This window comes from Jaculus jaculus, chromosome 2, assembly GCF_020740685.1.
Source record: "Jaculus jaculus isolate mJacJac1 chromosome 2, mJacJac1.mat.Y.cur, whole genome shotgun sequence".
In the NCBI taxonomy this organism is placed as follows: Eukaryota; Metazoa; Chordata; class Mammalia; order Rodentia; family Dipodidae; genus Jaculus; species Jaculus jaculus.
The window spans coordinates 193,334,594-193,362,467 of NC_059103.1; the positions used below are offsets into that span (position 1 = coordinate 193,334,594).

At 46.5% G+C, this 27,874-nt stretch overlaps 1 protein-coding gene across 2 annotated transcripts in view; it reads right to left on the bottom strand.

Annotated features, from left to right (window-relative positions):
* Positions 1-18,567: 18,567 nt before the first annotated feature.
* Positions 18,568-27,874, bottom strand: part of Derl1 (derlin 1) — a 29,849-nt gene continuing 20,542 nt past the window's right edge. For both annotated transcript variants that reach the window (XM_004661360.3, XM_045144253.1), the window contains exons 4-8: positions 27,547-27,573; positions 26,929-27,024; positions 25,823-25,875; positions 24,132-24,242; positions 18,568-20,759 (exon numbers count right to left, since the gene is read on the bottom strand). In XM_004661360.3, the coding sequence (XP_004661417.1) occupies positions 20,621-20,759; positions 24,132-24,242; positions 25,823-25,875; positions 26,929-27,024; positions 27,547-27,573 (426 nt within the window). In that variant the 3' untranslated portion in view covers positions 18,568-20,620. The remainder of the gene's footprint in view (positions 20,760-24,131; positions 24,243-25,822; positions 25,876-26,928; positions 27,025-27,546; positions 27,574-27,874) is intronic.

The window sequence follows — 27,874 nt, forward strand, 5'->3', positions numbered from 1 at the left end:
TGGCACCAGGAGCCTGTAAATCAGTCTGGAGCTGGGCATGGGGCCAGCTACGTCTCTCTGGGGGGCAGAGAAAGTGCCCTCCACAACAGCCTTGTCGCTCTTCCCTTCCCTTATCGACACTTGCCTCCAGCTCCCTGAAAGTACCCCACAGCTTTTTTTAAAAATTAATTATTTATTCATTTGAGAGTGACAGAGAGAGAGAATGGGCGCGCCAGGGCCTCTCCAGCCACTGCAAAGAACTCCAGACACGTGCACCCCCATGCGCATCTGGCTAACGTGGGTCCTGGGGAATCAAGCCTTGAACCGGGGTCCTTAGGCTTCACAGGAAAGTGCTTAACCGCTAAGCCATCTCTCCAGCACCTCCCACACACACACACAGCTTTTTATTTCCAGACCTTTGCACACCACCCGAGTCACTTTTCCATCCTTGTGCCTTTACCTGGTTAACGTTTGCTCCTCTTTCAGGTCTCAGCCTAGAGACCTCAGCTTCCAGAAGTTTCCAGTTCCACCCAAAGTCCCAAATGAGTTCCTTCCTTCCAACTGCCACTGCTTCCTGTACTCCCCTCCAATGTCCCTGTAACACTAGACTGTAACCCCTCAACATACCCTGCATCTCCCACTAGGCCACATCTGTTTGTGACCTGTGTATACATGTGTGTATGTGTGTGTGCATGTGTGTGCATATACATGTAGGTGTACATGGTTGCACACACATGTGGCAGTCATAGGTTGACATCAGGTGTCTTCAACACTCTTTCCCTTTATTTACTGAGGCAGAAGCTGGGCATGGTGGCGCACGCCTTTAATCCCAGCACTTGGGAGGCAGAGGTAGGCGGATCACCATGAGTTCGAGGCTACTCTGAGACTACACAGTGAATTCCAGGTCAGCCTGGACTAGAGAGAGAAGCTACCTCAAAACAAAACAAAACAACAAATAAAAAACCTTCCTTTTTAGCCGGTTGTGGTGGCTCATGCCAGTAGGAAATTGTTGAAGAGGCAAAGGCAGGAGGATCGGGAGTTCAAGGCCAGCCTGGGCTACTAAGGCCGAGTCTCTCACTTGAACTCAGAGTTCACAGATTTGTCTAGTCTAGCTAGCCAGCTTTTCCCAGTGATGCCCGTCTAGCTCCTGAGTGCTGGTACTACAGGCAGGCTGCCACATCTTCCCCAGTGTTTGTATGGGTGCTGGGGGTCCAAACTCTGTTCCTTATGTTTGTGAAGCAAGTCCTTTAAAAAAAAAAAAAAGAAATATTTATTTATTTAAGAGAGAGAAGGAGAATGCACCAGGGCCTCTTGCCATTACCAATGAACTCCAGCTGCATGGGCCACTTTATGCATCTGGCTTCATGTGGGTGCTGGGGAATTAAACCTGGGCTGCAGATTATACAAGCAAGTGCCTTTAACTGCTGAGCCATCTCCCCAGCTCCAGGCCACATCTGTTCTTTTGTTTTGTTTTGTCTTATCTATATCTCTGGCACATAATCCAGAGCCATGCCTAAATAAGTGTGAAAAAGTGGGCTGGAGAGATGGCTTAGCGGTTAAGCGCTTGCCTGTGAAGCCTAAGGACCCCGGTTCGAGGCTCGGTTCCCCAGGTCCCACGTTAGCCAGATGCACAAGGGGGCGCACGCGTCTGGAGTTCGTTTGCAGTGGCTGGAAGCCCTGGCGCGCCCATTCTCTCTCTCTCCCTCTGTCTGTCTTTCTCTCTGTGTCTGTCACTCTCAAATAAATAAATAAAAAATGAACAAAAAATATTTTAAAAAAAAGTGTGAACAAGTGACTGCTCTCCCTCTCATAATCTACCCACTTTACAGATGAGGAAATTGAGAGCCAGAGAGGAAAAAAAATTACTTGAGAACGCATCCTAGGTCTACGGCCACACCACCCTGAACGTGCCTGATCCTGCCTGATCTGGGAAGCTAAGCACGGTTGGTTAGTACTTGGACGGGAGAATGCACGCTAGGAGGCAGTGGATGGGACTCCAGAGCTGTCTGACCCCAAGTTCAGCGTGTCTGCCAGCTCCCTTGCTCCTCCATCACATACTTAGGCCTCTGGCATCACTGAGTTGAGCCTGCCAGGCTCTGACCTGGGTGAGCTGTCACTGTTCGCAGCCTTCCAGTGACCTGCAAACCAAACCACGAGTGATCTTTGGGGATCGCCTGATCCTCCTCCTCCCCTGTGTGGGGTGACTGAACATGCTCCTGGTGTCAGTGTGTGCCCATCAGGAAAATAGGGAAGGGGTGATTAGGTGGTGCCAATGGAAGTGTCAGCCAAGACACATGCTCCTGAGCCCCAGTGACACTGCCACCAGAGGATGACTGCTCCCTGCTTCTGCCCTCTGGTCTCCTCTCACACCTGTGCTTGCTGTTTCCAAAACTCTACAGGCATATAGCTGACAAGGGAGTCTAGGAAATACACTTTCTTAACCATAGTGACAGAAAAAAATGTTTAGAGCCAGGCATGGTGGCAACATACCTTCAATCCCAGCACTCTGGAGGCAGAGGTAGGAGGATGGCCATGAGTCTGAGGTCATCTTGAGACTACATAGTGAATTCCAGGTCAGCCTGAACTAGAGTAAGACCCTACCTTGAAAAACCAAAAGTAAAAAATAAATAAAGAGAGAGAGAGAAAGAAAGAAAGAAGGAAAAGAAAAGATGTTTAGGGGCTAGAGAGATGGCTGAGCACTTAGGACACTTACCTGCAAAACCAAAGGAGCCAGATGCACAAAGTGGCATCTGGAGTTCATTTTCAGTGGTGGGAGGCACTGGTGTGCCCATTCCTTCTCCTATTCTCTCTCTGCTTACACATAAAAGTTTTTTTTTAAGTATACAAATCATGGGTGGGAGAGATGGTTAAAGCACTTGCCTTCAAAGCCTAACAACTGAGGTTCTATTCCCCAGAACCTACCTAAAGCCAGATGCACAATGTGGCGCATGCGCCTGGAGTTCATTTGCAGTGGCTGGAGGCCCTGGCACACCCATTCTCTCTCCCCGCCCCCTCCTTGCAAATAAGTAAATAAAATATTAATAAGTATACAAATCAGGAATATACAGTTCAATAAAGCTCCACAGAATGAGGCATCACACATATGAAAAACAGACCATTAAAGCCGGGAGTGGTGGCGCACGCCTTTAATCCCAGCACTTGGGAGGCAGAGGTAGGAGGATCGCTGTGAATTCGAGGCCACTGTGAGACTACATAGTGAATTCCAGGTCATCCTGGGCTAGAGTGAGATCCTACCTCGAAAAACAAAACAAAACAAAAAAACAGATCATTACCAGCACTCCTAATGGATGCCTATTGAAACTGTCCTTCTCTCTAAATATAATCACTAACTTGATTTCTAATGCCATAGATCCATTGTGCCTAGCCTCAAGTTTACGTCAGTGGAATCACACCATATGCATTCATTTGCATGTGGCCCCTTCTGCTCCATGTTGTCCCCGAGCTTTTCCAATGCTGCTACCTGTGGCAGCACTCTGATCATATTCCTAGATGTATGGGACTCCATTGTGTTTGTGTAAACAGGAATTTCATCGTTCTAGTATTGGTGGACACTGGGTTATTTCTAGTTTGGCATCATTGCAAGATGCCGCTGTCAGCGCTCTGATCCATGTCCCGTGTGCGTGTGCACATGCATACATACAGGTGCGTGTTCATGTGTGGTATGTATGTTGGGGTACATGTGCATGTGCCTGTATGTGAAGGACAGAGGACAACCTCAGGTGTTGTTCTTGAGGCACAATCTTTTTTTTTTTTTTTTTTTTTTTGGTTTTTCAAGGTAGGGTCTCACTCTAGCCCAGGCTGACCTGGAATTCACTATGGAGTCTCAGGGTGGCCTTGAACTCACGGTGATCCCCGTACCTCTGCCTCCCGAGTGCTGGGATTAAAAGCGTGCACCACCACGCCCAGCTACAATCGTTTTTAAGACAGGGTTTCTCAGAGGCCTGGAACTCGCCAATTAAGCCAGCAGTGGCTAGCCAGCAAGCCCCAGGGATCCACTTGCCTCAACCTCTCCAGCCCTGGTATTATAAATGCATGCCACCATCCTTGACTTTTTTTTTAATTACAATATTTTTTATTTGAGGGAAAGAAATAGAATGGGCACAGCAGGGCCTCCAGCCACTGCAAATGAACTCCAGATGCATGTGCCATCTTGTGCATCTGGCTTACATGAGTACTGGGGAATCAAACCTGGGTCCTTAGGCTTTGCAGGCAAGGGTCTTAACCAGTGAATTATCTCTCCAGCCCCCATTCTTGCCTTTTTAACATGGGCTGAGGATCAAACTCAGTTCCTTATGCTTGCAAAGCAAACATTTTACCAACTGAGCTGTCTCTCCAGTCTGTATACATCCTTTCTGATCACTGGAATGTGAAGAGGTCTTATGAAGAAAGGCAGAACCAGAGTTACCTTGATTCTTCTATCAAAAAAAAAGGATATTTTTTAAAATTTATTTTTATTTTTATTTAGTTATTAGAGACCGAGAGAGGGAGAAGGAGAGAGAATGGGTGCGTCAGGGCCTCTAGCCACTGCATACGAACTCCAGACACATGCGCCACCGTGTCCATCTGGCTTACATGGGACTTGGAGAATTGAACCTGGATCCTTAGGCTTTGCAAGCATGCACCTTAATTGCTAAGCATCTCTCCAGCCAACACCACCCGGCCCCGCCACAAAAAGATAATTTTTGAACAAATGTTCCCCCTGAGCTGGCTTTCAAGCAGGTAGAATTGCTGCTAATGGTGGAGTGGTGGTCCCCTGGGGCCACGTCAGAGCTAGGAGAGGCCACTCCTATTTCAATGCAGCCGGTTGTTGCATGATGAGCAGGGATTGTACCTCTCTGAGCCGGAGTCCTCTTCTGCAGCGAGACCACCCCCACAGGCTGGTGTGAAGGGCAGAACGAAGAGGCAGAGACAGATACTTGCTGCCCACAGTCGGGTCAGACACTTCCCAATGTTAGCTCACTGAGTTCTCACGGTCATCTCCTGAGCTGGGTCTTCTCCTCCTCCTTATAAAGCTGGGGAAGCGGTGCCCCTTCACAGGCAGTCACTGAGCTGCTCCAAAGACAGCGTCTGCTTTCCCCAGACCTGCCAGATGCCACTGGACTTGGGCTTTAGTACTGACTGATTAGAAATGCCATTGGTGGTCTTTGAGCCAAATATAACCACAGCCCCTCACAGGGGGATTGGTGAGGATTGAATAGGTGGTAAAGGGCAGGGGATCCTCTCAGGATGGTCAAAGGGTTTGTAGGCATTATCTGATCGAAGCCCCACACTGGCCTGCTTGTCTTCTAAGTCCAGCCCCTCAAGAGTGCTGGGAATGTGAAACTAAGAGGGTGGGGCTCGCCTTCACCCCTGTAGGCTGCGGCTCCTGTCCAGAGCAAGGCGTCCTGTGGGAAGGAACCCATCCACCCTGCAGATGGGAGAGGCGTGGCCTGTGCCCAAGTGCAGCCCCACAGCCCTCCAGCGAGCGTGCAGCGTGGGCACACAGAGCCCTGCGTAGTGGCCCCTCACCCTCACCCCCCATCAAGAAAGCCATTGTGAAATGCACACGTTCAGAATACTCGAAATGCTAAAAGACCGTGTTTCTCTTTCTCAAGAGCCTCTTTCTAATCACAAGAGGCCACTTCGGCTGAATGGGGGCCAGGAATGTTGATTAATGATTCTGTATTTCTCCCAAGAATTAGGGACGCGCAATCCTCCACACCTCCCTAGGTGCACAGTAATCAAGGCCAGGCTATGGTGAAGTTAGAGCTGTGACCGTTAACCTATGTGCAACAGCCTGCAGGGCCCAGTCCAGGGGTCACTGCCTGGACCCTGCTCCGAGTCCCTCTCTGTCAAGCCCAGTGCCCTCCCCTTCCATACAGGGCTGGCACTGGAGAGTTGGGGATGTCTGCCTAGGATTCAGCCCTGACTCCTTCTGATCACAGCCATGAGGCTTTGAATATTAATAAGATTCTACACTCCTCCGGTTAGTTCATCATAATAATCTTTTAAGAGCTTTGCTTTAACTCCCCTTCTCTGTGTGACAAAGTATTGTGTGGGTTTTCCCGGCTTTCCTCCCCCACCACTATCTCCAAAGGAAACTTTATCTTGCAATTTCAGTCCTGTGACCACGGCCTCCACTTCCTCCTGAGAGGGGTCCTCAAGCTGAAGGGGTGCACAACAGAGAGAACGGGCTGAGAGCTTCCAAACCAGTACAAAGTACAAGGACAAGGGGAGCAAAGCTGAGACTCAAATTTGGGTGCGTTTGTCTTCATAGGGGTGAGTCAGAAGTACAGCGGGGCCTCAAGTGGAAGGGGCAGGAGAATGGAGAAAAGCAGACCGGGAAGCCCAGCGGGGGGCGGGGGGGGCTAAGAAGACAACAGATGCTGACCACTGCCCGCCACTCTGAGGGGACACTGAGGCAGCCATTTTGGAGCCCTGTTAAATTATTAAATTTCTACTGCAGCTGAACATGTCTAATGTGTGACCCGACAATGCTCACTTCTAAGTTGAGCAAGTACAAACCCAGGAGATAGGCATCCCAAAAAGATGCGCACCAGAACGTTCATACAAACACTATGCGTCACATCACGAATTGTGTTTCGTCCACGTCATGGACTAGTACACAGCAACAAGAACGAAGGCCCTACAGCTATCCACGGCAGTGGGCATGACCCCCACGAGCATGACGGGAAATAGAAGCCAGACACATGAGGTATGGTTCCATCAACAGAACCCTCAGAAGCAGGCCAATACCCATCTAAGAGGCAGGACAGTGGCTCGCTCTGGGGGTGTTGGAGGAAGGCTCAAAGAAAGCGTTCAGGTCTCATTATGTCTATTCTAACAGGGGCAATAGTCACTTACAGAGTCATGTTCAGCTTATAAAAATTCACACTGTAGCCGGGCGTGGTGGGAGACAGAGGTAGGAGGATCGCCGTGAGTTCGAGGCCACCCTGAGACTACAGAATTCCAGGCCAGCCTGAGCTAGAGTGAGACCCTACCTCGGAAAACAAATTCACAACAAAAAAATTCACACTGTAGCTGGGTGTGGTACTGCATGTCTTCCATCCCAGCACTTAGGAGGCAGAAGTAGGTGGTGATTTTGAGGACAGCCTGGGACTACAGAGTGACTTTCTGGTTAGCCTGGGCTAGAGACCCTCGCTTGAAAAAGAAATGCCCACTTATGATTTTGACAGTTTTCTGAATGTACAGTATTTAATTCGTTTTTTGTTGATTTTTTAAAGCAACAGCATTGTGGCAGATCTGTTTCTTGGCTCTCTCCAAGCCGGGGTCTCAGCGGCTGGCTCATCGCCGCCCTGCTGGCTGGGCGCAGCGATGGGAATGGAACAGAGCTCTCTAGTCTTCATTCGGGGATCCCCCTGTGCACTGAGCAGGGTCACGTGTCTGGGCTTTCCTGCGCTTAGGACCAGGCACGGAGCACCGGGCAGAAATGGAGTGTTGGCGTGAACCACTTTCAGTCCGGCCTGTAAGATCTCCAACCTATTTCTCTATTCGTCCTCCTTTCCTCACCCTGCCCTTCACCTGCTAGTGGAGGGCTCGGGTCCTGAGAGATGGTGGGCTCCTGAGGGCTAACCCTGGCACAAAGCAAGTATTGAAAATCCCTGCACAAAGTGAGACTGTCGCCAGTCAGCGTCAGGTCACTGGGATGAACTTCCAAACCAGACCCAATTTATGGGAGGAACAGGATTTATTGAAGCTTACAGATCCCAGGAAAGTTCCGTAATGGTGAAAAAGAGAAAACCCACCACCAAAAGCAAGAGCAAAACCCGGCAGCCAAAGAGCGGGGAACCCAGGCCGAACTCAGACTGCTCCCTGCACACCTTAGGCTGGAATTCAAATAAACTTAAACTTTTTTAAAAAAAAATTTTAAATAAAAAATTCTGCATTCTGTGTTTTTGTCTCCTCCCCCCGCCCTCTCTCTCTCTCTGCTTGCAAATAAATAAAATATATATATATATATATATATTTTTTTTTTTTTTTTTTTTTTTTTTATTTATTTTTTTTAATTTAATTTATTAGTTTTCTTTTCAGCAAATACAGGCAGTTTGGTACCATTATTTAGGCTCATCTGTGATCTACCCCCTCCCATTAGACCCTCCTTATTATTGAAAATGGGTCGTGCATTGTGGAGTTAGCCCCCAGTTATTAGTATGATAAATGTCTCTGAAAATCATGACCCAACATGTAACTCTGACATTCTTTCCGCCCCCTCTTCCGCAAGATTTCCCTGAGCCATGTTGGGTTCATTTTTGGTCTGCTTCAGTGCTGAGGTGTTGGGGGCCTCTGAGGCTCTGGCTCTCTGATTTGGTAGGAGTTGATTTTTCTCTGAATTGATCTCCTTCCCCTTTGTGCTGGTATCCAGTTCACAGGAAAACATCACCCTTGCTTATTTCGCCAGTTGTCCTTAGTTTCAGTTGGGCCCCTTCTGAGGTATGTTGGGGCAGCTCTCTTCTTAGGATCTGCATCTATCTGGAAAAGAGAAGCAGATTCTCCAACGGAGAGTGAGTTAGCACCCAGAAAATTGAGATAACACTTACTTTTTTGATAGACAGTTTGATAGGTGTAGGCCCTCTTATACCCCGTGATTGATGGTAGCTTGATATTGTAGAGTGGGCTTGTGTTTGGGTATGGTTCTGACTTGTTTCCCAGCTCCAGCTAAGGGTCTAGTACCACTGAGTGGATCAGTTAGCCAAATCAAGAGCAATTGATTCCTCACCATGGCTGTGTACCACTATTGCACTTGTATGGGTATCACATCCGGTTAATTGTTGCTACTTAGGTTAAACAATGTGTTGCTTGGACAGATCTTGGTCACTTCCCCCAGTGGCCTATGTAGCGCCTTCTGGCACTAGACACACTGACTGTCTGGGGACTGACTCTCTCCTGGCTTCCAGCCATGTCATTCCATTTTACATGTCAGCTGCGTATGGAGTCTTCAGCAATAGGGTCTTACCACTGGCCTTTGGTGGGTCATCAATTACTCTGACAGAAGTCTGTCATTGTTTTGGGAAACCTTGTAGGTTTCTTTGATCAAAAGCTCATTGTGGATTGTAGGCCCAAGCTGGAAGTGGGGGTTACAGGTCAGTGTCCACTAAGAAATTGAGGAAAAAGATAACTAATATACAAGAGTTAGAGAGAAGAGAGATAGAGGGGAGAGGGGGAGAGGGAGAGAGGGAAGATGTAGGAGATTTAGGTCAGTCTTGATCCTACCCTCTCCAGTGTCTTGTGGTTCAGGTGTTTCCTGTAAGGGACTAGTGAAGGTTCAGTCATTTGGTCTGTCTTTTAGGAAGTAGAATTTTATGGTACCATTGCCGTTTGGGTCCGGATTACTGTTTTCTACCCTTTGATTCCCTCCCCGCCCTCCCATCCATCTTATTGTCTAGTCCATGAGGTACTTGCTGGGTATGTAAGGCATCTTGGGCAAATTCAGGTTAGGTGTTGCAGATGAGTGAGACTATGTGTCGATTTTTTTTCTGTGATTGGGTATGTTCGCTGAGAATGATCTGTTCCAGGTTCAACCATTTTTCCTCAAATTTCTTTATGTCGTTTTTTCTTACTGCTGTATAGAATTCCATTGTGTAGATATACCACATCTTTGTTATCCATTCTTCTAATGATGGACATCTGGGTTGATTCCAGCTTTTAGCTATTACGAATTGAGCTGCTACAAACATGGTAGAGCAAATCTCTCTGGCTTTTGGTTTGAAGGTTTTAGGGTACATGCCCAGTAATGGTATAACAAAGGCCCAAACAATATAGACTGGAAAAAAGATAGCATCTTCAACAAATGGTGCTGGACAAACTGGATAACCACATGCAGGAAACTAAAACTTGATCCACACATTTCACCATGCACAACACTCAAATCCAAATGGATCAAAGACCTCAACATAAGACCAGAAACTCGAAAACTACTGGAAGAAAATTTAGGAAGTACTTTCCATGATATAGGAATGGGAAAAGACTTCCTGAATAAAACCCCAGTGGCTCAAGTTCTTAAACAGTCACTCAACCATTGGGATCATATGAAGCTGAAGAGTTTCTTTACAGATAAGCATATAATAAACAAAGCCAATAGAATACCCACAGAGTGGGAGAAAATATTTGCAGGTTATCCAACTGATAGAGGCCTTATCTCTAGAATTTACAAAGAACTCAAAAGTCTAAACAATAAGAAGACAAATACCCCACTCACAAAATGGGGCACAGAGTTAAACAGGCAATTCACAGAGGAAGAGATACAAATGGCAAACACACACCTAAGAAAATGTTCATCATCCCTAATCATCAGAGAAATGCAAATTAAAACAACTATGAGATTCCACCTTACCCCAATAAGGATAGCCAACATCAAAAGGTCAAATGAAAATAAATGCTGGCGAGGATGTGGAGAAGCAGGGACACTCATTCACTGTTGGTGAGAATGCAGGATGGTACAGCCACTTTGGAAAGCAATATGGAGACTCCTGAAAAAGCTGACTATAGAAATACCAAATATATATATATATATTTTAAAGTTAATCTCAGGGCTAGGGAGATGGCTTAGCGGTTAAAGCATTTGCCTACAAAGCCAAAGGACCTCAGTTCAATTCCCCAGGAACCATATAAGGCAGATGCACAAGAGGGCACCGGCATCTGGAGTTTGTTTGCAGTGGCTGGAGGTCCTGGCGAACCCATTTTCTCTCTCCCTTTCTCTGCCTCTTGCTCTCTCTCTCAAATAAATAAAGTTAAAAAATAATTTTATTTTAAAAAAAGTTAAGCTCAGCGGTTAAGGTGCTTACCTGCAAAGCGTGATGATGGCCCAGGCTCAATTCCCCAGTACCCATGTAAAGTTAGAGGCACAAAGTGGTGCATGCATCTGGGAGTTCGTTTGCAGTGGCTGGCAGTCCTGGCATCCCCATTCTCAGTCTGTCTCTCTTCTATCTCTCTCTGTTTGCAAATAAATAAAAATATTCTGGTTCCAAGGCCAGGTGTGGTGGCCTATGCCTTTAATCCCAGCACTCAGAAGGCCAAGGTAGGAAGATTGCTGTGAGTATGAGACTAACCCTGAGACTTCATAGTGAATTCTAGATCAGCCAGGGCTACAGCAATATCCTATCTCAGAAAACCAAAAAATAAAATTAAAGATCTGGTTTTATAATGCTCTGCCTATGCCAATGTTTTATGACATAGCAGACCAATACTGGGATGCAGAGAAGCCTGGTGGTCTGCTTCTAAATGACTTAGAAGTTGTTCAAGGGGCTGGGGAGATGGCGCAGTGGTTAAAGGCACTCACTTGCAAAGTCAGCCCGCCCAGGTTTTACTCCTCAGTACCCACATAAAGCCAGATGATTTGCAGCAGCAAGAGGCCCTGGCACACCCATTTTCTCTGTCTGCTTGCAAATAAAAATAAAAAAACCTTCCAGATCCAGACACTGTGGTGCACATCTTTAATCCCAGCACTTAGGGGGCAAAGATAGGAGGATTGTGATGAGTCTGAGGCCACCCTGAGACTACATAGTGAATTCCAGGTCAGCCTGGGCTACAGTAAGACCCTACATTGAAAACAAGAAAACAAACAAACAAACAAAAAACAAAAATAAACCTTTTCAGGCAGCAAACAGGAGGCACATGCAGACCATCCTAGGATTGGTGTTCAGCTATTGCTGGGCAGGGTGGAGCATGAAGGGCCCAAATGAAGAGGAAGAGTCTGCTACCAATGTCCCTGCGAGGCAGACACACCTGGAGCTCTAGGGGAGAAAGGCCCCCAGGGGTACCTTGTACTGCAGGGGCTGACAATAGCTGAGTGTGCTGCAGTTTAGGTAAATGTGTGGTTTGAATAGAAAATGTCCACCAATAAGCTAGTGCTTGTGATTAAGTCTCATACTTGGTCCCCAGTTGATAGAGCTTTGGGAGGTGGAGCCTTACTGGAGGTGTGTCACTGGGGTGGGTCTTGAGGTTTCCTAGTCCAGCCCACCTGGCGTTCACAGCTAGCTCACTTTCTCCTTCCTCCGTGTTGCTGTAAAAAAAATGTGTCACCAAGCTGTCTGCTCCGGCCACATTCTCCCCACTATGATGAAACTTTCCCTCAAAACTGTAAGCTGGAGGGCAGGGGCTGGAGCGATGTCTCAGCAGTTAAGACACCTGCCTGCAATGCCAAATGACCCCAGCTCGATTCCCCAGCACCCACATAAAGCCAGATAGATGACATACAAAGTGGCACATTCATCTGGAGTTTGCATCTGCTGGTGGCCCTGACATGTTCTCTCTCTCTGTCTTCTATCTTTCTCTGCTTGCAAATAAATATTTGTTTTAAACTGTAAGCTTGAAATAAACACCACCCTCCCTTCCACAAGCTGCTTCTGGTTGGGTGTTTTGTCCCAGCAACAGGTGGAATATTTGTCAGCACCACCATGACAGATTCTCACAGTCCTGAAAACCAGAAGCTGAGTCCCAGGTGTCAGCAGAACCACTTTTCCTCCGGAGTGCTCACTGAGATTGTGTTTGTTGCTTCTTTCAGCTTCTAGAAGGCATTCTTTGGCTTGTGGCCACGCCCCACCAAACTCTACCTCCATCTTCACATCCTCTCCATTCCTTCTCTTCCATCTTCTAAGTCTCCCATGGGCCACCCATAAAATACCTGTCAGATAACAGTGACCTCATCTCAAAATCCTTCAGTTAATGACATCTGCATAGCTTTCCTTGATAACATCACATTCCTAGGTTCTTGGAATTAGGATGTATGTATGTGTGTGTGTGTGTGTATATACATACATGTATGTATGTATGTATATATATATATATGTATGTATATATGTGTGTGTGTGTATGTACACACACATACACATATATTTCAATGTCCCCACTGGGGAGGGGTATAACAGCATCTTGGCGAACATGTACATAAGGTTATAGCTTTTAATTTCTTTCACAGAATTCATTTGCCTCCATCACCTGGTAAACAACTTTGATAAACTTTTCTACAGTGGATAGGGCTGCCAAGTTCTTGTTTTGCTGAGCAGAGGTTTGAAGCCTGAGCTAAATCAACCTAGACATTAGGGGGCCTAGAAAGGTCACACAGAAGCCGGTCGTGGTGGCGCACGCCTTTATTCCCAACACTCGGGAGTCAGAGGTAGGAGAATCACCATGAGTTCAAGGCCACCCTGAGAATACAGAGTGAATTCCAGGGCTAGAGTGAGACCCTACCTCAAAAAACAAACAAACAAACAAACAAACAAAAACCACAGATCCATACTGGAAACAAACAGTGAAACGTATATTGCTAGCTAAAGACCTGGTTCAAGCTCAGGGGATAGGATGAAAGCTAACTATTGGGCTGGAGAGATGGCTTAGCGGTTAAGCGCTTGCCTGTGAAGCCTAAGGAACCCGGTTCGAGGCTCGATTCCCCAGGTCCCACGTTAGCCAGATGCACAAGGGGGCGCACGCGTCTGGAGTTCGTTTGCAGAGGCTGGAAGCCCTGGCACACCCATTGTCTCTCTCTCCCTCTATCTGTCTTTCTCTCTGTGTCTGTCGCTCTCAAATAAATAAATAAATAATTTATTTAAAAAAAAAAAAAAAGAAAAGAAAGTTAACTATTGTCTTACTTCCAGGCTGGAGCGAAGCAAAGCCACAGGCGCCTCCCGGGAGGCCAGGGCTGACATATGCAGCCCTAGTAGGGGATCTTTATGTGTCCGGCACCATTTCCTCCTCCTTCCAGCAAGAGCACTTTGATGGGCTTTTGGAAAATGGTCTCTCCCCCCACTGTGGATAGTTGGAACAGAACTGCCAGTCAGGGGTTTTTCCCGAATCCCTAGCCACAAGAAAAGTACAAGGTTCAATTTGGGCCAGTGAGACTGAGGAGTTGAATCCCCAAGGAGAAGCACTTGAACCCAATCAAGGATGAGCTAACGGGGTTGAGACCAATGCTTGCTCCTGGGTCCCTGGTTCCCCACGACTGTGAGAATTTCCAGCGGGTACCTAGAATCAATGAGTTCTTCTCTATTTCTCCAATTAGCTCTCTCTTGGTTTAACTTAGCCAGGCTCCTCCTATGTGACCATGAGGTCTCAGTATCTCCAGGAAGGGGTCCGGGCTTCTCTTACGCGACCACGAGGTCTCAGTATTTCCGGGAAGGGGTCCAGGCTCCTCTTGCGTGATTGCAAGGTCTCAGTATCTCCGGGAAGGTGTCCAGGCTCCCCCAGGGAGAACCCGGGGTAATGAAGACCATGCTCAGAGCTGGATTTACTACTTCTACAATCAAGACAAATACAGTCAAAGTGCAAAAGCTCCCTTAAAGTTAACAGTGATTGCCCTTCATTAACAAGGACACTCCCTCTCCCCATGGCAGTCTTTGAGAAGAGTCCAACATACTGAAAGATCAATTCATCAGGTGAAGGCTTCCAATGACAAACTGAGCACAATTTTTAATTTTTATTTATTTATTTGAGAGAGGTTAAGAGAGAGACAGAGAGAGAATGGGCACGCCAGGGCTTCCAGCCACTGCAAATGAACTCCAGATGCATGCGCCACCTTGTGCATCTGAGTGGATTCTGGGGAATCGGACCCGGGTACTTTGGCTCTGCAGGCAAGTACCTGAACTGCTAAGCCATCTCTCCAGCCCCAAACTGGGTGCTTTTGATAGTTCCTATACGACCCCTGCGTCTTCTGCCTGTTCAGTCCTGTAATCTCTGAGCATTTTCGTGCCCCCACCTTCCCGGGGTCTCTGTGGCCCCACAATGTGACAGAGGTTTCTTCTCCCTAATGTTTCTGTGCCAGTCTCAAGGGAACGCCTCAGAGAGAAAGCTGAGTTTACGGAACCTGCTCTGAACCTTTCCCCACGTTCTTGCTAACCTGCTGTCTGTGACATCTCCTTTGACCCCAGCCATCCCAAGTACTCACACTCCTCAGCACCTGGGAGACAGAAGCTGCTTTGTGGACTTACAGAACATTTGTTTGGGGGGTGGAGAGATGGCTTAGCAGTTAAGGCACTTGCCTGCAATGCCTGATGACCAAGGTTCCATTCCCCAGAACCCACGTAAGCCAGGTACACAAGGTGCATGTGTCTGGAGTTCGTTTGCAGTGGCTGGAGGCCCTGGCACGCCCATTCTATCTGGCCCCCTCTCTCTATATATATATTCTATTAAGTAAAATCTATACATTAAATAAAATATTAAATAGGAACATGTTTTGAATTTTGAGCCCATTCTTCCCAGTATCTCCAAATTCTTCTATTAGTTTGCATCGGAGGACTATGATTCCTTCACATGAACAAAACCTTTCAGTGCTCTTAAGAGACCAGACCTTTGATTTTCTTCTTAAATAATGCAGAATTTGTACCCAAGGTGCTACCCAGGAAGTTTCAGCTGAGTTGGAAAAAAAAAAAAAAAGGCACCTTGCATGTGGCAAGCCTGTGTTATGCCCTGGCATATAGCCATGAACACAAAGTCCCTGTCCTGATACAGATCATGGGAGAGAATGTAAGCAAACGACATGAGGAGTCTCACAAAGACAAGGCTAGGGTGCCAGTGACACATAACCTTGCCTGCAGACCTACACTCATGCCTCCTTGGCAAAAGGCTGTTTAAACCAGGTCCTTGGGGATGGCACAGAACCAAGAGAATTATCTTTCTCTCTCACCAGGGCCTTCTTCAGAGCTGTTCCTGTTTCCAGAAGAAATCAAGTTCTAAAAAACGTTCATTGGCAACTTGAATGATTTGGAGTTCATGATATAGTTTTTCCACAGAAATGCACTTACAAACTGGGTGTGGTAGCACATGCCTTTCACCCCAGCACTCGGGACAGAAGTAGGAGGATCTCTGTGAGTTCAAGGCCACCCTAAGACTACATAGTGAATTCCAGGTCAGCCTGAGCTAGAAGTGAGATCCTACCTCGAAAAACCAAAAAAAGAAAAGAAAAAAGGCTGGAGGGATGGCTTAGCATTTAAGACATCTGCAAAGCCAAAGGACCCAGGTTCAATTCCCCAGGACCCATGTTAGCCAGATGCACAAGAGGGCGCATGCATCTGGAGTTCATTTGCAGTGGCTGGAGCCCTGGCGTGCCCATTCTCTCTCTCTCCCCCTCTCTCCCTCTCTCTCTCTCTCTCTCTCTCCTTCTCTCTCTGACAAATGAATAAATAAAAATATTAATTTTTTTTAAAAAAAGAAAAAATAAGGACAAAAAAAAAAAAGGAAGAAATCCACTTACCAATGGTGGCTGTTTTCAGGCTGCTCTTCTAGCTTCTAATCCTCTACAATGCACTGTACCATAACTAGATCAGCCTGGCTTCTATGGGTCAAATACATGGAACCCTGATGTCCAACAGGAACCTTTGCCCATAGGCAACCCTCTTCCTCATGAAGTTCCATCAATTCTTGCCAGGCCCTTCTCCACCCAGCCCCCAGACACACTCCTGGACCACAGCGAGCAGCAGGAAACTTAGCCACTTTTATCTCCTCACCCAGACCCCCTATGCCCCAGTGGGTTACTTGTCAATAGTTCCCCACTAGCAGATTGAAGTTCAAACCACCACACAGAAGTTTTGTCCAGATCAAGGCCCCAGCTCACTTGCCAGCCTTTTTCTAGCCACTTCCTACCTGTACTGCCTGTACTGTGTGTTCAGCCATTCAATCTACTATTCCCCAAATTTCTTGTCCACTCCTCCTATTTCCTCGACAGAGAAGTTTCTCCCTACCTCAGCCTGAAACTACCCATCAATCTTCCAACAGGAAACTCCTCTGTATGGGCCACTGCAGAAGAGGAGGTGGGAGGAATGCAGAACTACAGGGTGGGAAGGTGGACTTGGCATTCAGACCCCACAGTGAATACTAAGAACCCCACTGAGGAGGGCCCTCAGCGGAATGAATGGGAGTGAGGGAGACAGAACATAACATATTCCCTGACAGGAACAGGACCAATCTGTAATATGTTCATATAGTAAAGTTTTCAGTTAAAAAGGAAAAATCAGGAGCCTTGTTAAGTGCAGCAGGTAACACATCAGTCTCATAAAAAGGAAAACTCTTCCGTACACAGTTCACGTGTGTGTGTACACGTATGAAGGTCAGAGGGCAACTTCCTGGCTTTCCTTTACTTAGGTGCTGTGGAATCGAAGTTGAACCCCAGCCAACAGGCTTTGCAAACAAAGGCTTTTACACTGAGCCATCTCCCCAGCCACCAAGACAAGTTTTAAACACTTCTGGCAGCTTGTTGAAAGGTTTTATAATTGTGTTTCTGTTAATAAATATGTGATTAACCACAGTGGGCCAAGTTCACTGCCTCACTAGAAAGCAAGCACCCAAAGGCAGACCGTGTCCTGCGGGCATCTGCAGAGGCCTCAACTGGGAGAGGAGCAGGGTCAGGCTCCTGGCTTGTCTTTGATACCTACTAGCTGCCTGGCCTTAATCTCTGAGTCCCAAGTTCCTGTATGTGGAAAAACAGGGAAAATAATGCCTATTTCACAGGTATTGGCCCCAAAGCCTACTGAATATCCAAATCACCAAGAACTTTAAGAACACGCAGAATGGGAATGAAAACAAGGTTATTTTCCTCTTTAAAAAAAAATCCCAAATGATTCTATCTAGTCAGATTAGAAAACAATACATTAGGAATCTAAATTATAGGGAGTACACCTGGGACTGGACACTGACATGTCAAAACAGCTGTGAGGGGAGAATGAGGCGAGATGAGGCTAACATGCTGGGGCATGCCCTGCTCTGAAACCACACAGCGGGACATCAGCCCTAGTCCCAGCCCCAGAACCACGCTGGAGAGAAAAGCAGCAAACTGCCAGCAGGCATCTTGCTTAGGCCAGTCTGCGATGACCCCACCAGGGCAGTGAGGGAAGAGTGCAGCCCCGCCGAGGGTAAGTTACTCAGCCCCGTTACCACTGAAAACCCACAGTGGGAAGGGAGCTCACTCACTGGGCAGCAAGCTGCAACTCTGCCTGTTATTCCATGGGTGTTACTCAAAGGGTAGCTCGCAACACCATGAGACTGTCAATGTGCTGTCATCCAAACAGGATCTTTCCTTCCTGTTGTTCCGTTAGTTCCCCAATTACTAAGAGGTGTGCACAGCTAGGAATGAGTGTATCTCAAGGACTGCTCGGTGCGCCCTCAGGACAACGCTCAGGAATGCCACAGCATTTGCTTTCTAACCTCTGTGCTTGTTACACAGGAAAGGACTAGACCATTCGATAGTTCCAAGCTTCCAGCCCACGGGAAAAAGCTAAAAAAATGCTGTGAAACACTAAACGGCCCCTACCCAAACATCCAAAGCACCCTGCTTCTCAAGCCAGAGATGGTGGTGTATGCATGTAGTCCCAGCACTTGGGAGGCTGAGGCAGAAAGATGACAAATTTGCAGGCAGCCTGGGCTACGTAGTGAGATCCAATCTCAACACACAACAGACACACAAATCAGAAGGGAAGGAGGCAGGAGGGGAAGAAGGGGGAAAATAACCCAGGAATTCAAAACAGTGACCAGAAAGGTCTGCTGTGTCCCTCTTACCACAGAAAAAATACTGCATACCTAACGTTCATTCAGCATAGACTGGTCATATAACAGACAGCAGCAATATATATGGAAACTTAACACAGATGACCTTCAAGTTGCACATTTTAATTTACAATTTTCACCAATAAAAAAGATTACAAAAAGGGAAGCTTGCTATACAAAATATGGACTTTTTTTTTCCATTCATAAGGAAAATCCATTGGTGTCTTACCTTGCCAGGTCAAAACTCAAACAGCTTGCTTTGGTAAAGTTATTCCAGAAAGACTGCTCATCTAGACAGGATCAATAAACTTATCAGCTCCCTAACTGCGTTTAAGAGACTCAGTGAGCACTTGTCTTGCGCTAGAAAGCTCTAAGTGGTGGCACACCTTCAGGAAGGCCAGTGCTCCCCGGGCAGCCAGGCGTGTGGAGCTCAGGAGAAGCTCCAGTCCCTGTGGCGCCCTCCTCTTCCACACAGGATAAGCCGCCACCTGTATGGTGAGGGCACATGCAGGGTGACAGGAAGAATGGCTTCTCGAATTTTACAAGCACATTTTATTTCATCCACAGGTCAACAGAACAGCCTGACCGTTTAGAGTCAGCCTCTCAACCTAACAGTTTATCATATAAATTAAATATGGAGAAGTACACGCAAACTTCATTAGAAACGAAGAGCTCATTTTCAAACGCCCATTCCGTAATATAACAAACATCACAGTTTTAATAAGTGAGGAAAGAAAAGTCATACTGTTAGGGCACGATTAAAGACCTGACCAAAATTTCAAAACCTTTAGTAGATGCTAAGCATTGCAGCCACTTCCCACGGCTCCCAGCAGTCCTCGTCCAGACCCAAGTGTAAGTAACTTGATGAGGCACCGTACGCAGCCTTCAGAAAACTTTATTTGGTGAAGGGCTGAGTTCTGGTGGCAAAAGCCCACCTATGAAAAGGGAGTTGTGGGCATTCAAGCTGGTCTGATTCACAAAGTGTATACATTCATGACTCAAAATAATAAAGATCTTCAGATATAAATTATTCTAAAGCCATTGCAACCCAAAATTATGTGTGACTCACTCAGATGTGCTTACATTAGCTTTAAAAATGATCTATGCATTAAGAGGAGCTGTAATTCCCTCACAATTAACTGAAGCACTAAACCAAAAAAGGACAGGGACAAAAAAGAGGGGGAGGAGCAAAAAGAGAGAAGAGAAAAAGTCTGAAGCTCTCCCCTCCACTAACTCAAGGGTCACACACATATCCAGAATGAGGCTGAAATAGAGTGAACCCCAGAGGCCTATCGCAGGGTACCTGTGTGGCCAGTGTGATCTGAAACCTTCTTTCACACCACCCCACAAGGGCCCTGGGTGTGTAAAACCAGTACACCCTACAGAGGAAATCAAAGGACCACATTTAAATGTCACCTCCATGAAGCAACTCCACTGTGGTTTTGATCACTTAGCTTGGGAAAAAAAGCTGCCTAGCAACAACCCTTGAGCCTCACCACCACCAGGTCAGGTCCTCACTGACTCAGTGGTGTTTTCTCATGACAGCATCTCAAGAGGAGGCAAGTGCTTGCAAGTGCTGCCAGGCTGGTACAGTCCCAGAGGCCAAGAAAGCTCTCCATGCACTGTTCAGTTCTTCCTACTGTTACAGTTCTGCTGAGAAAGGGGGAAACGACTGAGTAAACGAGTTCTTTGTGACCCAGCTTTGGCAAAAGTCAATAAATAAATTTGTCAAAGACAGAACTATTTTGTGGGGAGTTACTCTAGTTACAACTTTGGGGCTGGGAAAAGTTGGAGGGAGGCATGTGTGCAAGAAAGAGGCAAGATTCCTTTTGACAGGGTCTGGTTCCCCTACCCCAGACGCTCAGCTCATCATTCGGACGAAAAGGGAGAAAAAGAAGACACCAGACCAAGAGTCAGTGTTGCGATCTGCAGGGCGATACTTGTTCTCCACAGCGGTAAGGACTGAATGAGAATCATGAAACGTGAGGAACACTTGTATTTCCCTCAGGATTTAAAAAATGTTGTCTTGTTCAGAAAGACTACATTCAGTGTGGGTCAGGTCCAAAAGCAGCAGCAAGACCTCGGCCGTCAAGCACACCCAGCACTGGGAGGAACGGACTGCGCGGAGCGGCGGTGGGCAGGCCAGGGCCGCTCCTCACTGGTCTCCGAGCCGGAAGCCCTGGCCCCAGTTGTGTCTCCCACCTCCACCATTCTGATCAGCAGCTCGCCTCATGCTAGCAGGGGGCGCACCGAACCCCGACACCCCTCCTCTTCTGCTGGGCAGCCAGCGGTACCTGGGTGAGAGAGAAGAAATAAAGACAGGAGAACAAAGTCATTTTCACACCATCTCCCTGCCCTGGGGGCTCCCATAGCATCTGTCATGAGGAAAGAAGTCAGGGACAATGTCTTCTTAAACCTTACTTCTCAAAACTTAACACGAAACCTGACCACAGATGGCATTTGCTTTTCATGTTTCTTAACTTTATCAAGCTTTCACTTACGTTCGCACTCTCAACATTTTCTGTGTTTTTTTTTTTCACTGATTATAAAAGTAATTCATGCACAGCAATATGGAAACAAACAAATATGCCCACAATCCCAACAGCTAGAAAGAAGCACTGCTAGATCCACAATGGATCTACATACGGGTCAAGGTGAACCAAAGGATACAAATAAACTCACCTTCAGAACAAATCCACAGGCAGCACGTCTGAGCCATGCACCTCATTTCCACCTACTCTCAAGCACAGTCTGTCAAGGACGCTTGGGGCAGAGACTTTCTATCTTGGAGTTCTGAGTGATTTCTAAAGTTTACTAGTCATGCCTTCCAATTACTTCTTCCTATCTCTGATGATAGCAAACCGAGGCCCAACTACAGTAAATGATCTCTTACCTGGTAAATTAATAATTTAGGAGTCTTAGGACAGTTAAGAAAACTTCACCCAAGTCTTGCTCTCAATAATATTTTCCAACTATTTTCTTCCTTGTCTGCATCACTAGTAAACTAATAATGCATGTAAGCCTATTCTACTTATCAGATCCTGAAGTTTAAAATTGTGCTGCAAGACATGAACTGATGCCCCTGTTTAAATCCTTCTTTGGTGCTCAGAACAAGCTGTGACAGGTGACACCCCATAAGAGCACCTGACAAGCACAACCTTACACTAAGGCAGCTATACTGTGACCTCACCGCCAAGGAGCACTTAAGCTACCACTATCCCCCCCCCCACCTGCTTTTTCCTATTGTTTAACAGCTCTGAGAGTTGAATCCAGGGTCTCAAGAGCGTTAGGAATGCACTAACCACTAAGCAACACCTGCGGGCCTGTGTCTAAGAGTTGTCTTGAAGACAGAGTCTAGGTTACCGAGGTGAGTCTTAAACTTGGGAGCCCCCTGTCTCAGCGATTACAGGTGTCCACCCAGCTAGTAGCACCCTTAGTTTACAAACAAGAAAACTGAGGCAAAATTGTATGACGCTCTTCAAAAGTGACAGTCAGAATTCAACAAGCCAGCACCCTGTACTCCTGACTTCACTACAGAACTGCTGCTGGGAAAGCACAGAAGTTAGTGACTGGCAGCAATCCGCTTCACTCCTAATACTTTCAGACTCCTTCCCCGAAAAGACAGTGACCACTTCAAATGGAAGGTTAACTGGATAGAGGAAAAGATGGAGCTGCATTTTCAATGCAATGCACAATACTGACAGACCATCTTAGATTTCTATAGCTTAGCTCTTCCCTTTTAAATAATATACAGTCAAGTGTGGTGGCACACACCTGTAATCCCAGCACTCAGGAGGCTGAGACAAGAGGATGACAAATCCTCAGCCAGCAGAAAATCCTGCTCCCCTCTCCTCAAAAAACAAACAAACAAAAAACTATAGTATTTTCTATATACATAATTCACACTTTAAAGTCTCCCATGGGCTGAGGAGATGCCTTAGTGGTTAAGGCACTTGCCTGCAAAGCCAAAGGACCTAAGTTCAATTCCCCAGGACCCATGTAAGCCAGATGCACAAGGGGGTGCATGCGTAGGGAGTTCATTTGCAGAGGCTAGAGGCCATGACATGCCCATTCTCTGTCTGTCTGTCTGTCTGTCTGTCTGTCTCTCTCTCTCTCTCTCTGCTTCTCTCAAATAAATTAATTTAATTTGATTAAAGTATTTAAACAAATAAATAAAAATGAAGTCTTCCACAAGTGCGCCCCTGACCTAGGTGGGACGGAGGAGAGCACTATCCGAGTGTGACTGTTCCCACTGACCCACGGAAAGCAAACGACAGAACTGCTGAACGTTAAAAGGCACAAGATGCAAGAGGGCCGTTTTACTGTTTTCAAAGCTCTTCAATGCAAGTGATTACTGCATATCCCCAACATGAGATTAAGTGTGACTGTCAGACAGGCTGTGACACCCAGATGGTAATTAACTGGTCCCCTCTCCAACAGCCCCTCGCTGTACTGACAGAACGGCCATGCTGCTTACACACTCAAGTGTGAGCGGCTCCGCTCGGCCACCATCCTCCCCTCAACATCAGGCGCATGGCCTTTATTAAGTCCCACTGCACTCCCAGCCACGTGCCATGCCGCATCCAGTCCTGAGGCCGAGGCAGCTCCTCCTCAGACTTGGATGACCAGTATCAAAAGTGGTACATGAGGGCTGGAGAGCTGGCTTAGCAGTTAAGGCGCTTGCCTATGAAGCCTAGGACCCAAGGTCGACTGCCAGATTCCACGTAAGCCAGATGCACAAGGTCACACATGCACAAGGTGGTGCATGTATCTGGAGTTCCATTATAGTGGATGGAGGCCCTGGCATGACAATTCATTCTCTCTCTCATTCTTGCTCTCTCTCTCAGAAGGGGGGAGCTGAAAGGGGGAGGGGAGAGGAGAGGGGAGAAGGGGAGGAGAAGGGAAGAGGGGAGGAAGAGGGGGAGGGGGAGAAGGAGAAGGAGAAGCAGCGTCACACGAGGGGAACGGCATTCAAACCCCATGAGCCGCTGCCGCCAGCCTCTTCATCTCCGCCAGCCTTACAAGCACAGGGACACGCCCCCAGGAGGTTGGGAGCACACAAACCTCATTTTACCTTTGTCTCTCATTACAACTCGGAAAGGTCTACAACATGTCTACTCTGTTATGTTCAATATACAAATTTGAGCCCAGTATGGCAACAGCACATCTATAATCCCAGCATCTGAGACTAAAGCAGGAGGATGAAGAGCTTAAGGGCAACCTGAGCTACATAGCAAGACCCTATGTCTTCAAATAGACCAAAACAAAAATCTCTTTTTGGTTGTTTTAAAATTGCAATCAATGAGCTCTATCCTCAGCCAACACCATGCATAAAGCTGACATTCCAAGAAGGGACATGCTAGCACCCTCCACTCCGCCTGTCCCTCTGCCCACTGCTCGGCATCTGCAGTGGTTTTAGCTACTTCAGCCTGTTTAGCACGGCTGATCCCCCTCCCGTGACAGATGGGCATAGCCAAGGGCGCCAAGCTAGAAGAAGTCAGGAAGGGTCAATCCCTGACTTCCAGTGACAGTAGACCAGGTCCTTCACGAGCTCACACTTCACCACTGCAGAGGGAGCTCAGCTGTCTCCTCATGGCTCTGCGAGCAGGATCCACAGGAGACCACAGGACAGCACAAAGTTCGATCAGAGGAGAAACAATACTTACAAAAACTGAGGCGTGGACAGAAAATTCCTTCCTCCCAAATCCATTGGGTATCTGAACATTAGGAAGAAATAAAGATGTCCAACAAGGTTTCCAATTAGCTCATTGATCACCCTGCAAAGAGAGAGTCAAAGCAGTTAAAAGGCATGCAAGCGAAACAGTGAGATGCACCATGTTTTAACTGACAGCATGGGGAAGCGAGGCTTCGCCCACTAGTCCCTTCCCTGCCAGCGCCAGCTCTACAACCGGCCCTGTCACGACCCCAGTGACAAATGCATTCTCAGGAAGAGGGACTATCAGGCCTGATGAACCAATGAGGCCGCCGCTCTCCCAGGCCAGTGGCCCCAACTCTCTTTCAAGCTGCACCCCATCCTCAAAATGCTACTCTTTCTCTTTTAATTTTTTGTTTGTTTATTTTTACTTATTTGAGAGTGACAGAGAGAGAGGCAGACAGAGAGAGAATGGGCGCGCCAGGGCCTCCAGCCATGTGCACCCCCTTGTGCATCTGGCTAACGTGGGTCCTAGGGAATCGAGCCTCGAACCAGGGTTCTCAGGCTTCACAGGCAAGCGCTTAACCACTAAGCCATCTCTCCAGCCTCAAAATACTACTCTTGTTCCCGTCAACGTCAGGACCTGGGGAAGCTCCAAAGCAAGCTTGAGTCTTTTCAGTTACAAACCCATGTCTATAAAACAGGACAAGAGTAGAGAAGTGAGGGAAGGATGGACAGTGTCTGTTCTCCTGTTCCTAGGGCCATTAAAAGTGACTCTCTTGCCTCTGGTATCCCTGAGGGTAAGAGACACAGAAACGGCTTAGGAAAGCTGACCTTCACCCTGTGTCCTAAAACACCATCCTTCAGGTCCAGGGCTTACACAGAAGTCAGCTCAAGACTTAACAGATCCACCACTGCTATTACACAGCTTTCTTTATCTTCACCTGCAACAGGATTCTTGCCAAGCAAATTAGCATCTGCAGCTCTCTCAGACTGGGCCCTACCAAGCTCAAAACACATTATGCTCTAGTTTTAAGTTTTTGCTCAATTCACACACTCCTTCCTAGCAACATACAGAAGTCAGGACCACATGGGGTAAGTATGTCACCTATAAGAAGACTTCGTACTATCAAAATCTATTAAACTCTTGAAAATATTCTGTAGTATAAGAAATGGTAGTCTTAGAATAATAGTACATCTTGGATATAAGAAATAGTTTCCCATGTTCCAGTTGTAATTCCAGACCAGGAGAGCAGAAATTTGGCCTTCACCAAACTATTTCCAAAACTCCTTTCTGAGCTGAGAATCTCTATTTCTATGATTGTGTGACATTTCCAAGGCACTCTGGAAATGCCTTACAAATAAAAGATAGCAATTTTCTAGACAGCTCTTATAGGAGTCAACACAAACTAGGTCTTCACTTGCTCAGTCTGGATACTGAATCCAGAAATACGTATTTATTCAAATAAATATATGCAGAAGCGCACTGTGTCTAATGATGTGTTAACACAATTAAAACCACTCAATGTGAAAGGTGTTAAAAGCCTGCAATTTAGCCAATTACATCAAGGGGTCATTGTTCTATGAGGCCAAACACATCAATATTGAGACTTTAGCATTTTTAAAGGATTAGAGAAAAAAGATAAAAATTAATGGAGTTTCCCAAAGATCAATTTCCAGATAAACCAATCGAATATAACTTACGAGCCTCCGATGATATAGTTGAATCCAAGGATAACCCAGGGTAAATAGCAGGCCTAGGAAAAAGCAGACACAAATGTGAACTGCTACACCTGGGGGCTGAGAATGGGAAAGGACAGACTAATCAGGGATTTCTACAAACCTTTTAGGTCACGGCCAAGTTTCCCAGATCGATCTAGCACCATCTAACACTCAACACTTCCTACCCTAAACCACGCTTGTCTGTGTATCTTTAAGTGCAGTTATTATCCATAGTTCAAATGCAATGCACACCCTGCTGAGAGTGTGCCAAGAGCTTCAGAATGGAGACAAGTGTCCTATGAATGCTACTGAAGACATCACCCAAAGCAGAGTTGTCCTAACACTCCAACCAGCAAACTGTCACAAATAACTAACTTGAATTTTATTCTCACTATGTATCAATGCTTTGAACCAATCCCCTCCCAAGTACAACGGCTCTCCAGATGAATATGACATCTGAGCCCAGTACCATAGTCAAGATCTCACTCTGAAGGCTAGAAATGTTGCCAAGGAAATTCACCAATTAGTAAAAAGGAGGTTACACGTGAATAGCTTTAGGGATAAATGAGGTCAGTACTGTGATAACACCAAGCACTGTAGAAGTCCAGAGCCACGACTACCTCCAGGCAGGAGACTCACATAATACAGTTCTACAATGGGTAGAATCTACACGAGGAAAGCAGATGATAAGGAGGAAAATGTGGTATCAGGTGCTGTCAGAAGGCACTGTCTTAGCTAAAGGGTTAAGTACCTAACAAGGCATGCAGTGATTACAGACTGCATGTGGCAGAATTCCTGCTTGCATTCTCTTCATGTGTCTGTCTGTCTCTCTCTCTCTCACCACCCCACCCCCCCACACACACACATACACACACGATCACCCTGAGTAGCCTGAGGTTTGGGGGGTGGGGAAGTAACAACACTCAGCAAAGGACTCTGGGTTGGCAGGGAGCTGGCAGGAGGGACCGCAGGGGCTTGCCCGTGGTACACTGCTCTGCAGTGACCTCTTCTGGCAGAGTCAGAAAGTGTATCTTTGGGCTGAAAAAGGATTTCCACAGATAAATGAAAAAGTTTTACCCACTAAATACCTTAAATCGCGTTCCAAACCAGAACGATACGATCATGTCTCTGTTGAGCTGCGCCCAGACATAAAGCACCGACATAACCAGAGGGATCATCAGTAACTGCAAGAGAAGTCACGAGTGAAACGCGCCGCTCTTCAGAGGCTTGGCTGAGTGGTGACGCCCTTTACTCTCTCCTCCAAGGAATTATAAATAGTCCTATTATTTATCACACGATGAATAAAAATCCTACACTGAATACAACTGTGTTATTTTTAGATGCATTCGGAAATATCAGTTCAAGCTATTATTCGCAAAAATAGGCTTTTCTTAACCACATGATCTCCATTTTTAAAGGATACATACATAGCCTTACACATGCCTAGAAGATATTGTATAACTATTATTTTTTGTGTTCAAACAGAATACTTAACACAGAAATGAACAAAAAAAGCACTAATTTCACTAACTCACGTGCGAGCTTGAAAGGTTTAACTGACATGACATTCAAAACTACAGCTATCATTCTTGAAATTCAAGATAGCAGATAACCAACCACAAAGTGAATACAATCTCAACTTCTATTAAAGGCTATTAACTCTTAAGTCTGAAACACAGAAGGGCAGGTAGTTTAAAATAACTTACCTGCATATCCATTGCTAAGCCAGTGATCTTGGTTTGTAAAGTTAAAGATCAGAAACCAAAGTATTCTGTACCTGTCAGGGTCAATCTGGTTATTTCTCCCCCACCACCACTGGAAGTTAATTTCATTCCAGTGTTCCAAAGGAAAACACTTTTCTGTCATTCAGATTACTCAGACATTGGAAAACACAGAGGCACTAATCACTGATCATGAATATTCCATTAGGCTGCACTGTACTAGCAGGAGATGTAGAATTAACAGCCTCAGCAAGACTCACTTAGTCGCCTGGTGGCCTCTTTGTGGTGCCCTGACACATGTTAGCATCTCCCC